General features: G+C 41.1%; 1 protein-coding gene across 1 annotated transcript; it reads right to left on the reverse strand.

Moving 5' to 3' along the window:
• Positions 1-776: 776 nt before the first annotated feature.
• Positions 777-17406, reverse strand: LOC139369959 (uncharacterized). The gene is made up of 2 exons (XM_071109243.1): positions 17337-17406; positions 777-3804 (listed from the first exon to the last, which is right to left on the reverse strand). Exon 2 carries the CDS (start codon positions 3744-3746, stop codon positions 2835-2837), a length of 912 nt encoding a protein of 303 aa, XP_070965344.1. The 5' UTR covers positions 3747-3804; positions 17337-17406; the 3' UTR covers positions 777-2834.
• Positions 17407-17787: the final 381 nt, after the last annotated feature.

Consider the following 17787-nt stretch of genomic DNA (forward strand, 5'->3'; position numbering starts at 1 on the left):
GTGGTTGTTGTCCTTGATGATCCTTGTGGCCTGCCAATGACTGGAACGAATTGCAAAAATCACTGAAGCTGGAGACTCATATCTCCCTCACTAACTTTAAGCATCAGCTGTCAGAGCAGTTTACCGATTGCTGCAGCTGTACACAGCCCATCCAACCAACCACCTACATCATCCCCATATTTGTTTTTCTACTCTTTTACACACCAGTATTTCTACTTGCACATCCATCACTCCAGTGTAAATTGCTAAAGTGTAATTACTTCGCCACTATTAGCCTATTTCTTGCCTTAACTCATTTGCACACACACTGTATACAGACTTTTCTGTTGTGTTATTGACTGTATGTGTGTTTAACCCATGTGTAACTCTGTGTCGCACTGCTTTATCTTGGCCAGGTCGCAGTTGTAAATGAGAACTTGTCTCAACTGGCCTACCTGGTTAAATAAAATAGAAAGGAATATAGTTAAAGTTAATATAAATGGTATAGTAGTTTTACACCACTGTTGGTTCCATTGGACTGGGCAAACTAAATCAAGTGCAGCTCCAGTATTTGACATATGATATACTTGACCAAGGAAGTCTGAAAGGAAGTCAAGTATTGATGGTACGTAGAATTAGACTCCACACCCTTGGAGAAGTAGACTCCACACCCTTGGAGAAGTAGACTCCACACCCTTGGAGAAGTAGACTCCACACCCTTGGAGAAGTAGACTCCACACCCTTGGAGAAGTAGACTCCACACCCTTGGAGAAGTAGACTCCACACCCTTGGGTATCTCATTCAAATGCCTTTTTTAGATTCATTTTATTGAGCAATTTCTGAAAATGTAATCCAACACACACACTGTACAGTTTTGTTCAGCAAATTTCAACCAACTGCAACAAATCGGACACATCTGGGAGACACACGGTTGGTTGAGAAACTGCAGCACTGTGTCATGTGACAAGAGTACTTATCTATACAAGACACAAGAGTGCAACGCAAATAACACAATTATCTAAGCAAAATGGCCATTCTGCGTACATACAAATTGCAGGGCTGCACATGTTTGTGTAATTCGAAACTATGCAGGATCGCCATTTTGAGTAGATAATTACGTTCTTGCGTTGCATACTTGCATTAGGTATAAATTAGGCTTTAAAGATCCCGTGAAAAATGTATTTGCTGCAAATAAGTGTTGTATAAAACCCCTGACATATTGTACATACATACATACATACATACATACATACATACCCTAGTTCAAAATAACATGGCAACTTCATTTAGTCATTTTATACCGGTACACTGAAATTAAGATTGGCTGGAAAAAAAAACACACAAAAAAACATTTTACAGCCATAGTAATCTGTCATTTTCTCGAAGAACGCCTTTGGCAATCGCAATGACTGGTTGTTCCCTGGCCTGAACACAACCATTCAGTAACATTTACAATATTTTCAACATATGGCAACAAAGGATCAACTTAAGGCCCTGATTTTTGGGCCACAACATGATTCAAAACATTTGAACACTTTACTTTCCCTAACATTAAACCCGACCTAACAAAAACCTTAAACTTAACCCATTCCTTAATTTGACTGTACTTTTGTTCTACAACTTCTGGGATGGTGAAAATGTTAAATTAAATCCAGATGAAGACGCAGCAAGCCAACAAAAAAAAAAACACTAAAGAGTTGCTAAACCACAATTATGGATGTATCCCAAATGGCACCCTATTCAGTCCATTACATTTGACCAGAACCCTATGGGACCCGGTTCAAAAGTAGTGCACTATAAAGGGAAAAGGGTGCCATTTGGGACAGGACCCGTGAAGTAGGCTACCCTTGATGGACTGTGCCACTACAATACAACATGTTCAATACCAAACTTAAAATAAGTCATGGAAACAACACATCTGCAACCATTCAACTAAACTAATGATGAAAGATGGATCACAAAACACTTTGTTTCAACTTCTTCACAAATGGCCAGATTTAGCTGGTTCCCAGTTAGCACCGATGCAAAGTTAGCGTCCGATCTAAAACTAATATCTGTTCCATGTTTCCAATTTTCAAAAGTTTGGAATAATTCTGCAATCCAGGTTCAATAAAATACTTCAAAGATGAAGAGGGTGGTTGATGATGCTATTAAATGCTTTGCCCAGAGAAAATATAATTATATATATAAAAAAAAAAAGCCACTACAAAAATACTATTTATTTTAGTTAAAAAGAATAAGGCCATTTAAACTTAGTCCTGCAATGGAATTGCTACGATTCAAGTGCTTACATTCAGAAAACACAGAATAAATCTGAGGCCGTCAGTTTAAACTCAATGAAACAGTCTAGACTACACAAAAGTAGATAAAAATGGCAATCAAATGAGTCAGTGACAACAGGAAGAGCTAAATCAAGAGAAGTCTTGCACATTCATTTCAGGTGACCAAAATCAGCAAACTGTCGTGTAGGCTAGACCAAATAGGGTAAACATTTTATTTTTGTTCTTGCAAGAAAAAAGTGGTCCTACAGTGACACCGTTTACCAAATCCATCAGTCCATCCTCAAGGTACAAAACAGAAGCTCGTAAAAAAATCAACTAAATGTGCACCATTCTGCACTGTAAGGTCTATGGAGTGTCTTTCAAGCACCACCGTGTGTAACTTCCGTGACACGTCAGTTTCTTCAGTCCTGTTGACACGTTAGATCCATGACATCATCCCGTCGTTGCACAATACAAGAAACGTACTTTACTGTAGTCAGACGATGCCGACGTAATGTTCCCCTTCTGGCTTCAACAGTAAAAAGTCAAACCTCAGCGTGCTCAGTCAAGCCGTGCTGCAAAATGAACGCTAGCCTAAACCAAGAAGTCACTGGAGATATCACGCTGGTATTCTGCTACAGTTTCATATAGCGGTCGTATCTGTATCACAGGGGACAGGTTCACCTGCAGGATCCTCTGGGCCTTCCTCCTCAGTTCCTCCACTGTGATGCAGTCGTCCACTTTGACCACCTTCCACCGCAGGCTGTTCTCATCCAGACGACACTCCTCCTGATTGTTCATCACCCACAGAGACTGGTCGTCCCTCCAGGACCGTCTGTGGTTTGACACGTCAATCTTGTAGTTGTAAACTCCTCGGCCGTTTTGATACATCACTGGGGCGGAGTCTCCGATAAGGGCCCCGTTCCATTCCGGACAGGAGGGATGATACCTTTGACCGACCAATGCCACTGCTTTTGGTGTTCTACCCATGTTCTGCAACGGTATCCCTGAAAGTTGAGAGTGAATCTGTAGTCTCGCGGTGTGGCCTCTCGTCAAACCTGTAATGTTTGTTAGTTTCAGACATTGCTGTATCAGTGGAGGTTCAATAGTCATAACCGGAGGTCGGGAAAAGACAGATCCTTTGTGAGATTCTGATGCACTAGTAGTCCACGATGCGTACTTGTTGGACTCCTTCTTCTTCTTCCTTCCCCTCTTCTTGCCTGTCCTTGAGCCCTTGCTAGTCGTGTCTGTACAGCACATCTCTTCTGGTAGTGTTCTGGCTGTACAGGATCTATATCCATAAACATCTTTGCTTCGTAGCACTGTGGGCTTGTGGCCTTCTTCTTTAAGCCCTTGGAGAAAGGTTACTAGTTCCTCGGTGTCCGAGAGATCCTTTGACATGGGGTTGAGGATCTGTAATGCCTCTAGAAGGACAGTCTGTCCAGCCGAGGCGATTCTGGACCAGGAGTTGACGGCCTTCTCCACAACCGGGTCTGTGTAATTCATGACATCTGCCTTGAGGTAAAATGTTTGAGAGCTCCCGAAGTCTGTCTTGCTTTTCACCCTGTTGAGAGAATTGAGAGTAGCAGTTTCCAATAAAAAATAATAGTCGAGAAGACAAACTAAAAACTAATGCATGCTTACTGCTGTAGGCTGGAAAGGGTACCTAAATGGGATCACTTCTATGGGTTGGGACTGAATTCAAGCACTTATTTCAATTGCAAAAGAAAGAAACAATGTGACTATCTGCACAAACATGTACGAAATAGCTATATCGTCACACTTGGAAAGTGTAATGTAGGCTAAACATAAGCAGAGGTGGCTTTGCAGTTTGCTTGCAAAGAGCGGTGCTATAGCTAACTAGCCATAAATAACTTAATTGTTTAGCTAGTAGGGATGGGCACAAGTACTCCGTCAAGGTTTGTATTCGGTTACCAATGAGTACTTAACATTCTCAAATGCAACCAATTAGCAAGTTGATATAACATTTCAAACAGGGATTGACACAAAGGGTTGCCTTATTGCCTGAGCAAAGTAAACTGAGCAGTCATGCAAGTTGAGCATGGGGGGGGAGTAAACAAACCAACTGCAAAGAATTACAGTAGCCTAAAGCTGATCTTTCTGGTTCCCCAGTATTGTAAGTGAAAGACCGACAATGTATGGCAGTTGAGCAAGTTGAGCTTGCTCTGATTTTTTTTCTTCTTCCATACAGTCAACCAAAATACCAAGAATCCAGAACTGGTCTTTCTTTCTGGTTCCTCCCCTGAAAGGAAGGCAATATTGTATTTGGCATTTCTGCATGTAAATAGCTAATCATAATAATTTACGGGCAAGTGATCATAATCTTCAGGCAAGTGAAAAATACTCCCGACTTGCCTGACAAAAAACAATGTGTTAAATTAATATATATTTTATATTTGACATTCTTCTAAGTAGCCACCCTTTACATTGATATCTTTGCACACTTGACATTCTCAACCAGATACACGAGGTAGTCACCTGGAATGCATTTAAATTGGCAGGTGTGCCTTGTTAAAAAGTTAACTTGTGGAATTTCTTTCCTTCTTAATGCGTTTGAGCCAAATAATTTTTGTTGTGACAAGGTAGGGCTGGTATACAGAAGATACCCATATTTGGTGAAAGACCAAGTCCATATTATGTCAAGAACAGCTCAAATAAGCTAATAGAAACAGTCCATCATTACTTTAAGACATGAAGGTCTGTCAATCCGGAACATTTCAAGAACTTTAAATGTTTCTTCAAATGCAGTTGCAAAAACCATCAAGCGTTGTGAAACTGGCTCTCATGAGGACCGCCACAGGAAAGGAAGACCCCGAGTTACCTCTGCTGTGATGAAACTGGCTCTCATGAGGACCGCCACAGGAAAGGAAGACCCCGAGTTACCTCTGCTGCAGAGGATAAGTTAGTTACCAGCCTCAGAAAATGCAGCCCAAATAAATGCTTCAGAGTTCAAGTAACAGACACATCTCAACATCAACTGTTCAGAGGAGACTGTGTGAATCAGGCCTTCATGGTCAAATTGCTGTAAAGAAACCACTACTAAAGGACACCAATAAGAAGAGACTTGCTTGGGCCAAGAAACAAAAGCAATGGACATTAGACCAGTGGAAATCTGTCCTTTGTGATGATTCCAAATTGGAGATTTTTGGCCATGTCTTTGTGAGAAGCAGAGTAGGTGAACAGATGATCTCCACATGTGTGGTTCCCACCATGAAGCATAGAGGAGGTGTGATGTTGCTTTGCTGGTGACACTGTCAGTTGAATTCAAATGAATTAAGGCACACTTAACAAGCGTCGCTACCACAGCATTCTGCATCAAGTGGGACTATCATTTGTTTTTCAACAGGACAATGACCCGACACAACTCCAAGCTGTGTAAGGGCTATTTGACCAAGACAGAGTGATGGAGTGCTGCATCAGATGACGTGGCCTCCACAATCACCTGACCTCAACCCAATTGAGATGGTTTGGGATGAGTTGGACCACAGAGTGAAGGAAAAGCAGCCAACAAGTGGTCAGCATATATGTGAACTCCTTCAAGACTGTTGGAAAAGCATTCCAGGTAGAGCTGGAATGCCAAGAGTGTACATAGCTGTCAACAAGGCAAAGGGTGGCTACTAATATATTTTGATTTGTTTAAAACTTTTTTGGTTACTACATGATTCCATGTGTTATTTCATAGTTTTGATGTCTTCACTATTATTCTACAATATAGAAAATTGTAAAAATGACGAAAAACCCTTGAATGAGTAGTCGTGTCCAAAATGTTGACTGGTACTGTATGTGATGGGATGTATAAATACAGATACACAGTGCCGTCTGAAAGTATTCAGACCCCCTTGACTTTTCCACATTTTATTCTAAAAATTATTACATAAAAAAAAAATCCTCAGCAATCTACACACAACACCCCCTAATGACAAAGCCAAAATAGCTTAAGAAATTTCCACATTTGGTAATATTATTATTAGTTTTTTTTAAATATATACCTTATTCACATAAGTATTCAGTCCTTTTGTTATGAGACTTGGAATTGAGCTCAGGTGAATCCGGTTTCCATTGATCATCCTTGAGAAGTCCACCTGTGGCAAATTCAAATGATTGGACATGATTTGGAAAGGCACACACCTGTCTATACAAGGTCCCACAGTTGACAGTACATGTCAGAGGAAAAACAAAGCCATGAGGTCAAAGGAATTCTCTGTAGACCACCCGAGACAGGATTGTGTCGAGGCACAGATCTGGGGAAGGGTACCAAAACAGTGACCTCCATAATTCTTAAATGTTAGAAGTTTGGAACTACTAAGACTCTTCCCAGAGCTGCCCGGCCAAACTGAGCAACCGGAGGAGAAGGGCCTTGGTCAGGGAGGTGACCAAGAACCCGATGGTTTGTGGAGATGGGAGAAACTTCCAGAAGGACCATCTCTGCAGCACTCCACCAATCAGGCCTTTATGATAGAGTGACCAGACGAAAGCAATTCCTCAGTAAAAAAGGCACATGACAGCCAGCTTGTAGTTTGCTAAAAGGCACCTAAATTGTCTCAGACCATGAGAAACAAGATTCTGTGGTCTGATGAAACCAAGATTGAACTCTTTGGCCTGAATGCCAAGGGTCACGTCTGCAGGAAACCTGGCACCATCCTTACGGTGAGGCATGGTGGTTGCAGCATCATGCTGTGGGAATGTTTTTCAGCGGAAAAGACTGGGAGGCTAGTCAGGATCGAGGGTAAGATGAACGAAGCAAAGTACAAAAGAGATCCTTGATTAAAACCTTCTCCAGAGCGCTCAGGACCTCCGACTGGGGTGAAGGTTCACCTTGAACAGGACAACGACCCTAAGCTCACAGCCAAGACAACGCAGGAGTGGCTTCGGGACAAGTCTCTGAATGTCCATGAGTGGCCCAGCCAGAGCCTGGACTTGAACCTGATCGAACATCTCTGGAGAGACCTGAAAATAGCTGTGCAGTGACGCTCCCCATGCAACCTGACAGAGCTTGAGAGGATCTTGTAGTGTCATACCCAAGAAGACTGGAGGCTGTAATCACTGCCAAAGGTGCTTCAACAAAGTACTGATTAAAAGGGTCTGAATACTTACACAAATGTGATATTTTTGTTGTTGAAATTAGCAAACATTTCTACAAACCTGTTTTTGCTTTGTCATTATGGGGTATTGTGTGTAGATTGATAAGGGAATACATTATTTAATCAATTTTAGAATTAGGCTGTAACATAACAAAATGTGGAAAAAGTCAAGGGGTCTGAATACTTTCCAAAGACACTATGTATGCATGTTCCGATAGTTCCTTTGGAAAGTATTCAGACCCCTTGACTTTTTCCACATTTTGTTAGGTTACAGCCTAATTCTAAAATTGATAAACATTTACATTGTCCTTTATTATATTCTACTACCACCGCTCCCCTAATTGGAATAAACTAAATGAACACTTGGGCTTCTACTTCCAGTTTATACGTACTATATACATTTTACTGACTATTTTAGAATAGTTATATTTTGTTTGTTTTAAGTCCTGGCCTTCCTCCATTTCTGATGTCAATCCAGTTCGATTTCTACATTTTCCATGTATTTTTTTAAATGTTCTGTTAAAGGTTCTGAACCTATATGCATTTTATGGACACAGTATATTTAGTCATCTTGGTTATTATAGTCCCACCCTTCAGCTTTATTCAACCCCTCCCATCTATCTCTCAACACCATCCAGTCCATTCAGCTCCATTCAACCCCTCCCATCTATCTCTCAACACCATCCAGTCCCTTCAGCTCCATTCAACCCCTCCCATCTATCTCTCAACACCATCCAGTCCCTTCAGCTCCATTCAACCCCTCCCATCTATCTCTCAACACCATCCAGTCCCTTCAGCTCCATTCAACCCCTCCCATCTATCTCTCAACACCATCCAGTCCCTTCAGCTCCATTCAACCCCTCCCATCTATCTCTCAACACCATCCAGTCCCTTCAGCTCCATTCAACCCCTCCCATCTATCTCTCAACACCATCCAGTCCCTTCAGCTCCATTCAACCCCTCCCATCTATCTCTCAACACCATCCAGTCCCTTCAGCTCCATTCAACCCCTCCCATCTGTCTCTCAACACCATCCAGTCCCTTCAGCCCCATTCAACCCCTCCCATCTATCTCTCAACACCATCCAGTCCCTTCAGCTCCATTCAACCCCTCCCATCTATCTCTCAACACCATCCAGTCCCTTCAGCTCCATTCAACCCCTCCCATCTATCTCTCAACACCATCCAGTCCCTTCAGCCCCATTCAACCCCTCCCATCTATCTCTCAACACCATCCAGTCCCTTCAGCTCCATTCAACCCCTCCCATCTATCTCAACACCATCCAGTCCCTTCAGCTCCATTCAACCCCTCCCATCTATCTCAACACCATCCAGTCCCTTCAGCTCCATTCAACCCCTCCCATCTATCTCTCAACACCATCCAGTCCCTTCAGCTCCATTCAACCCCTCCCATCTATCTCTCAACACCATCCAGTCCCTTCAGCCCCCATTCAACCCCTCCCATCTATCTCTCAACACCATCAGCTCCATTCAACCCCTCCCATCTATCTCGCAACACCATCCAGTCCCTTCAGCTCCATTCAACCCCTCCCATCTATCTCTCAACACCATCCAGTCCCTTCAGCCCCATTCAACCCCTCCCATCTATCTCTCAACACCATCCAGTCCCTTCAGCTCCATTCAACCCCTCTCATCTGTCTCTCAACACCATCCAGTCCCTTCAGCCCCATTCAACCCCTCCCATCGATCTCTCAACACCATCCAGTCCCTTCAGCTCCATTCAACCCCTCCCATCTATCTCAACACCATCCAGTCCCTTCAGCTCCATTCAACCCCTCCCATCCATCTCTCAACACCATCCAGTCCCTTCAGCTCCATTCAACCCCTCCCATCTATCTCTTAACACCATCCAGTCCCTTCAGCTCCATTCAACCCCTCCCATCTATCTCTCAACACCATCCAGTCCCTTCAGCTCCATTCAACCCCTCCCATCTATCTCAACACCCTCCAGTCCCTTCAGCTCCATTCAACCCCTCCCATCTGTCTCTTAACACCATTCAGCTCCTCCCATCTATCTCTTAACACCATCCAGTCCCTTCAGCTCCATTCAACCCCTCCCATCTGTCTCTCAACACCATCCAGTCCCTTCAGCCCCATTCAACCCCTCCCATCGATCTCTCAACACCATCCAGTCCCTTCAGCTCCATTCAACCCCTCCCATCTATCTCAACACCATCCAGTCCCTTCAGCTCCATTCAACCCCTCCCATCGATCTCTCAACACCATCCAGTCCCTTCAGCTCCATTCAACCCCTCCCATCTATCTCAACACCATCCAGTCCCTTCAGCTCCATTCAACCCCTCCCATCTATCTCTCAACACCATCCAGTCCCTTCAGCTCCATTCAACCCCTCCCATCTATCTCTCAACACCCTCCAGTCCCTTCAGCTCCATTCAACCCCTCCCATCTGTCTCTTAACACCATTCAGCTCCTCCCATCTCCTCCCATCTGAAAGTTCTGAGCCATTCCATTCTCAGTTTCTACAGATTGAAAATTAAAGATACTCATTTCTGCTCAAAGTATTATATTACTGATTAACTATGACTTTTCAGATCGCCCAATAGTGCTATCTGCAGGGTTAGCTCCAGGTACACATTTCAATTCTTCAGCCATTCCTGGACCTGTGACCAAAAACCAGCTACATATGGACAGCACCATAATAAATTATCTAATGACTGTCTCTTCGCAGGCAAAAACTGCAGAGTTGGGAAGGTTGTGTCCGCCATTTATATAACATATTGGTTATAATTTTGCAAGAATTTTGTATAGTAATTTAAATTGAAAAAAATCTTAGTCTTGAATCTGGCGTCGTATCAGTTCATAAACCATGTGCCATATAATCAGTACATTGAAAATCTCTTCCCTATTTTTTTTTTTCAATCTATATGTTACGGCTGCCAATTTTTTGGTCCTGAAATGAAATTGGTGCACTTTTTTTATTGATCAGATTTTCTTTAACCAATTGTGGTCTTTAATGCAGGGCCGATAGACAAGTTCCTTACTTTTTCCCCCTTCCACTTGCCTCTTCCATTTTTTGCAGTAATGCTGCAATTAGTTGGTTGTCATTTTGGGTAGAGCAGATATTTCCATATCTATGTGTTAGCTGCATGTGTGACATAACACCACCAGCCTTATTTATTATATCATTTACAAAGATTCCACCATTTTTAAATCGATAAGTATATTTCAGTTTAAATCATAATATTTGCTGTATTATTGGTTCTGCCTATTCTGGTGGATTAAACTTTCTACGGCTGGTTTAAATAAAATGTCCATATTTTGGAGATTATTTCATTTTCAAATAACCTAAAGTGAGAGGTTGTAATCTGAATAAAGGGAAAAGGCCCTTCTTGAACATGCACTAAGAAATTCTTACTAACTTACTAGAGAACCAGTTTGGATTTAAGTATAACTTCTGTATGACTGATGCCTTTAGTGGGAGGTCTAATGCTTTAATGTTTAATCATTTCTGCCCCCCGGAATTCATATTTTAATTATATAAATACATTTAATAAATACATTTTAATTTTGTCTGACTTACCATTCCGAATGAAATTGAATATTTTTTGCTCATAAAAGAATAAAAGCAGGTCACTAGGTGTAGGCAAAACCATAAGCAAATAGGTAAAATGGGAAATGACTAAAGAGTTAATCAAGGTGACTTTTCCACAAATAGACAGGTATTTACCTTTCCATGGTAGCCAGAGCTTCTCTTTTTGCTAACTTTCTATAAAAATGAATTGAGTGAGAATGTATTTATTTAGGGATATGTATCCAGAGTAAATCCACCAGACCATTGTATTGGTAAACTACATGGTAATGTCAAAGTTGTATTTTTTTTGTTGTCTAATACGCATGTATAATTTGGTTGTAATCCGGAGAGGTTAGAAAAAAGTATCTAGATCCTCTATGAGGCGGTGGAGCTGAAGGGGTCATTGTATGGTGTTAAGCCCTGAATTTCTAATCCTTTAAGAATATTGTTGGAGCTGATTTTAACAGCTAACATCTCGATGGCAATATAAATAGATATGCCGATAGTGGACACCCTTGTATTACTCCTCTTGAGAGTTTAAAACGTTGAGAAGTAGACATTATTTACAATTTTACACTTAGGGTTACATGACTTTAACCCATTTTATAAGAGATTCTCCAAAATTGAAATGTTCTAGGCATTTATATATAAACTCCAGTCATACTTTATTTATCTGCCTTTTCAAAGTCAGCTATGAAAATCAGGCCTTGTTTCCCCAGATGTTGATATATGCATATTATTATTAGTATTGGATAGAAAACACTCTGAAGTCTCTAAAACTGTTTGAATTATGTCTGAGTATAACAGAACTCATATGGCAGGCAAAAACCGGAGAAAAAAAATCCAAACAGGAAGTGGGAAATCTGAGGTTTGTAGTTTTTCCAGCTCAGCCCCTATCAAATTCACAGTGGGATATGGGTTATGTTGCACTTCCTAAGGCTTCCACTAGATGTCAACCGTCTTTAGAACGTTGTTTCAGGCTTCTACTGTGAAGAGGGGCCGGATGGGAGCTGTTTGACTAAGGGGTCTGCCTGCAGCCTCGTTCTCAGTCACGCGCTTTCACATGAGAGGGGTATCTCGTTCGATTGCTTTTCTACAGACAATGGAATTCTCCGGTTGGAACATTATTGAACATTTATGATAAAAACATCCTAAAGATTGATTCTATACTTAGTTTGACAAGTTTCTTCGACCTGTAATATGACTTTTTGAACTTTTCGTCCGACTGGACCTGAACGCAATTTTGGATTTGTTAACCAAACGCCCTAACAAAAGAGGCTATTGGACATAAATGGACATTATCGAACAAAACAAGCATTTATTGTGGAACTTTGATTCCTGGGAGTGCATTCTGATGAAGATCATCGAAGGTAAGTGAATATTTCTAATTCTATTTATGAATAATGTTGACTACCCAACATGGCGGCTTTCTCAGATTATGCTTTTTCTGTAAAGTTTGTAAAAAATCTGACACAGCACTTGCATTAAGAATCAGTACATTTATATAAACAAATAAATTCATTACATTTTCATCTCATATCAAAATGAAAACAAACCAGTAAAATGTTATTTTTCAAAATCTCAACTGTGTTTGTATATTCTCCCATACAATAATCTCACTGCAGTTTGCGAACCCATGGGGACCTCCATCAACAAGAAGGGTGTGAACGGCTTGTGTCATGAACAGCCCATAGAAAGACGCGACAGCGCATTCCCCAATGCTGGAAGGGGGCCCTGAGAGAAAAGTTTGGGAACCCCTGATCTAGCTTAGTTTCTCCCACAAATCAAGCTTCGCTTTCTTATTAACAGTAGAGAGAGTCCCCTCCTGGATCTAGAGCCTTGCTGTGTAATATTTATTTTTTGCAGCAAACTGTGTAGCATTTTTGAGTTACTTGTATAACTTTAAGCTGGGATGTCTGTTCTGCAAATAGCTTAGGTCAGACTGTATAAAAATGTCTGCAATGTGCTTGTTAGCATAATCTTTAGGATTTTACATGTACCTGGGGATAGAAAATGTCATCGCTTGTGTTCAGTCCCGGTATTACCAAATATCTCAGTATGGCACTAGGTCGGTATTAAAAAAATGGTATGGCAATCTGGATACCGCTAAACCTAAATGTTAGTGTTAAATTCAGTGATACCCGATCCCTAACCTAGTTAATGAAAAAACAATCCCTACCCGATCCCTAACCATACCCTAGTTAATGAGAAAACAATCCCTGCCCAACCCTAACTCAAGTGTTGGGCCTGTCGAGCTCAGTAGAAACAACAAGATTAAATATCCGGTCTTGGGGGGGGGGGGGGGGGGGGGGGGGGTGTTGTCTGATTTATACGGCCATTCAGAGACATGTCCTAGGCGAACACGTCTGGACTCTCTTTAATAACAATCAACTGCTCGTCATTAGTTCATCTGGTAAAAGGACTGTTTTCAGTTGGCTAAATGATTTATATCATTACGACGCCCTCCCAGCCAACTTGACAACTGTGTGAAGCATTGGAGTCAACATGGACTAACATCCCTGTAAATGCTTTCAACACCTTGTCGAGTCCACGCCCTGACGAATTAAGGCTGTTCTGAGGGCAAAGGGGGGGGTGCAACTCAATATTAGGAAGGTGTTCCTAATGTTTAGTACAGTGCCTTGCAAAAAGTATTCATCCCCCTTGGTGTTTTTCCTATTTTGTTGCATTATAACCTGTAATTTAAATTGATTTTTTTATTTGGATTTCATGTAATGGACAAACACAAAATAGTCCAAACTGGTGAAATGAAAAAACATGTTTCAAACGATTCCAAAATATTACAAATGGAAAAGTGGTGCGTGCGTATGTATTCACCCCCTTTACATATGTATTCACCCCCTTTACATATGTATTCACCCCCTTTACATATGTATTCACCCCCTTTACATATATATTCACCCCCTTTACATATGTATTCACCCCCTTTACATATATATTCACCCCCTTTACATATGTATTCACCCCCTTTACATATGTATTCACCCCCTTTACATATGTATTCACCCCCTTTACATATGTATTCACCCCCTTTACATATGTATTCACCCCCTTTACATATGTATTCACCCCCTTTACATATGTATTCACCCCCTTTACATATGTATTCACCCCCTTTACATATGTATTCACCCCCTTTACATATGTATTCACCCCCTTTACATATGTATTCACCCCCTTTACATATGTATTCACCCCCTTTACATATATATTCACCCCCTTTACATATATATTCACCCCCTTTACATATGTATTCACCCCCTTTACATATGTATTCACCCCCTTTACATATGTATTCACCCCCTTTACATATGTATTCACCCCCTTTACATATGTATTCACCCCCTTTACATATGTATTCACCCCTTTACATATGTATTCACCCCCTTTACATATGTATTCACCCCCTTTACATATGTATTCACCCCCTTTACATATATATTCACCCCCTTTACATATGTATTCACCCCCTTTACATATGTATTCACCCGCTTTGCTATGAAGCCCCTAAATAAGATCTGGTGCAACCAATTACCTTCAGAAGTCACATAATTAGTTAAAGTCCACCTGTGTGCAATCTAAGTGTCACATGATCTGTCACATGATCTCAGTATATACACACACACCTGTTCTGAAAGATCCTGAGTCTGCAACACCACCAAGCAAGCGGCCCCATGAAGACCAAGGAGCCTCTCTAAACAGGTCAGGGACAGAGTTGTGGAGAAGTACAGATCAGGGTTAGGTTATAAAAACGTCAGAAACTTTGAACATCCCACAGAGCACCATTATATCCATTATTAAAAAATGGAAAGAATATGGCACCACAACAAACCTGCCAAGAGAGGGCCGCCCACCAAAACTCAAAGACCAGGCAAGGAGGGCATTAATCAGAGAGGCAACAAAGAGACAAAAGATAACTCTTAAGGAGCTGCAAAGCTCCACAGTGGAGATTTGAGTATCGGTCAATAGGACCACTTTAAGCTGAATACGCCACAGAGCTGGGCTTTACGGAAGAGTGGCCAGAAAAAAGCCATTGATTAAAGAAAAAAATAAGAAAACACATTTGGTGTTCGCCAGAAGGCATGTAGGAATCTCCCCAAACATATGGAATAAGGTACTCTGGTCAGACGAGACTAAAATGTAGCTTTTTGGCCATCAAGGAAAACGCTATGTCTGGCGCAAACCCAACACCTCTCATTATGCCAAGAACACCATCCCCAGAGTGAAGCATGGTGGTGGTAGCATCATGTTGTGGGGATGTTTTTCATCGGCAGGGAAACTGATCAGAATTGAAGGAATGATGGATGGTGCTAAATACAGGGAAATTCTTGAGGGAAACTGTTCCAGTCTTCCAGAGATTTGAGACTGGGATTTAGGTTCACCTTCCAGCAGACAGTAACCCTAAGCATACTGCTAAAGCAACACTCGAGTGGTTTAAGAGGAAACATTTAAACGTCTTGAAATGGCCTAGTCAAAGCCCAGACCTCAATCCAATTGAGAATCTGTGGTATGACTTAAAGATTGCTGTACACCAGCAGGAACCCATCCAACTTGAAGGAGCTGGAACGGTTTTGCCTTGAAGAATGGGAAAAAATCCCAGTGGCTAGATGTGCCAAGTTTATAGAGACATACCCCAAGATACTTGCAGCTGTAATTGCTGGAAAAAGGTGTCTCTACAAAGTATTGACTTTGGTGGGTGAATAGTTATAGTACACTCAAGTTGTTTTTTTAATCTTATTTGTTTGTTTCACAATAAAAATATACTGTGCATCTTCAAAGTGGTAGGCATGTTGTGTCAATCAAATGATACAACTTGAAATTAAAATCGATGTTTTTTGGGGGGGGTTGTTGTAAGGCAACAAAATTAGAAAAATGCCAAGGGGGTGAATACTTTCGCAAGGCACTGTATAGTAGTAAAATGTGGTATACCGCAAAGTAGGGCTGTGACGGTCTTGGAATTTTTGATGACTTCATTGGTTATCTAAATGACCACGGCCACCAATATAATCATTCTAATAGCAAAACAGACTAAACATTTGTATATATTTTTTTTAACAGCCAATTCTGCTCACCTTCGCTCCTGACTGCATGTGCTGCAGGGAGGAGGGGGAGCTTTGCCTAGGCAACCGAAGAGTCAGTACAACACCTTGCTGAAATAAGGAGCAACAAAGTTATTACGTTTTTATATATTTTTTTAAAAATACAAAAATACACGCGTCATCTTTTTGACCAATCAGCTGTTTGTTCCACAACATAATACTGAAACGGTACTTTTTCCTCCTCCCACCTCTCCTGATGTTGACGTTACATGAAAACCAGGCTTACTTTTACTTTGCTGCTTTTGGGTCAAGTTTGTGGACTTGAAGTTCATTTAAAATATACATTTATTGGTTAGGTTATTTTATTTACATGATGGTCTTCATCAATAATCATTGGGTATACAAATATAAAATGACCTGACAGCGCTAATGTCAAGTGCAGTGAAAATGTGTTATGGTAAATTCTAGGCGATGCCTTCTTACAAAAGGTAGTAGGCTATAATGTGAGCATCCTAGTACTAAACAAAGACTACGAAACACAAACTACACATTTAGCCTCTATGGTGGAGCAGTTGTAGCACAGGAAAGCAGTGGGCGCGGCTCACCCCCACAACAGTTGAACAGTGAGATCTAAATATTGATCATTTTTCAGTGATATAACAAGTTACTTTCGATGGAAAGTAGGCCTAAAATGTAATTTATACCATTACGCAAGAACACGATCTTTCGTAATTCTGCCGAGTTACAAATTGAGAAGTTGTTCACATTTCTGTATTTTTTGCTAAACTACTACAGCGGATTGCCATTTTGCGTAGCTAAATTGTACTTTTTGCATGTAGTTTGTTTAGTTCTGCGTAGGGGATTAATTAGGCTTAAACGTAATGGATTACTGTTCTTAGAAGTAACGAGTCGTGAATTATTACACATAACGACCCCAACATTGGCGCCCCTTGTGGTATGGAGGAACAAATTCCCCCCCCCCCCTCCATATGAAAACCTTTGGTAACTCCCAGCCAAAAACTAGCTAGTTTTATATTAAATGTAAATATGACCAAATAAACTTAGTAAGAACAGAAAGGGGTTTACAATAAACTACAAACAAAGAAAATCAAATGTATTTTAAAATTAAAATCTCAGTAATAAGAGGTAAATTAGACTTCACACAAAGCTAGCTAGCGACAGCCGGGTCACTAGTAGACTGACGTTAACACACACTTCCCTCTCAGTTATCAAGCAACACAGTTTGCTATGCGATTTTGTGTTTCCTTACGCTTTCTCTGCGTTCAACGCGAAATTGGAGCCCAGAATTGGAGGGAAATGTCATTAGATGAAACACTGACAGCTACCAATAGACGCACATTTTTTAAATCTAGATAAAACCTTACCTTTCAACGGTCTTAAACAAGCATCATTCAGTCCACTGGCAACTGAAGTCTAGATTAAAATGGCTGCAATGGGGCGAATTGACTCAGTGAAAAGAGGCGGGGATAATCAAATAAAAAAAAAGGAAACTGGGTGGAATGAACACCCATATAAGGAAGAAGGGGCGTTTGTGAACGTTCACCCGTCCCGTAAATAGTCTGCTTTTTTAGTTCGGGCAAAGATTGTCTATTATATTGACAAGATATTCGAGTGACCAGTCTAATAATGGCAATAGATGTCCACAAATATGTCTAGCAGGCGGGAGGAGACGAGATCAGGTGGGACCATTCTAGCCAATGAGATTGCAGATACGCGAGTGCACAACAGGCCATAGATATAGGTAGAGAACTCATCTTTGTATCTGTGCCATTATAGCGTCTGTGACAACATGGGCTTCGCAGGGGTTGGAACCGA

This window comes from Oncorhynchus clarkii, chromosome 17, assembly GCF_045791955.1.
Source record: "Oncorhynchus clarkii lewisi isolate Uvic-CL-2024 chromosome 17, UVic_Ocla_1.0, whole genome shotgun sequence".
In the NCBI taxonomy this organism is placed as follows: Eukaryota; Metazoa; Chordata; class Actinopteri; order Salmoniformes; family Salmonidae; genus Oncorhynchus; species Oncorhynchus clarkii.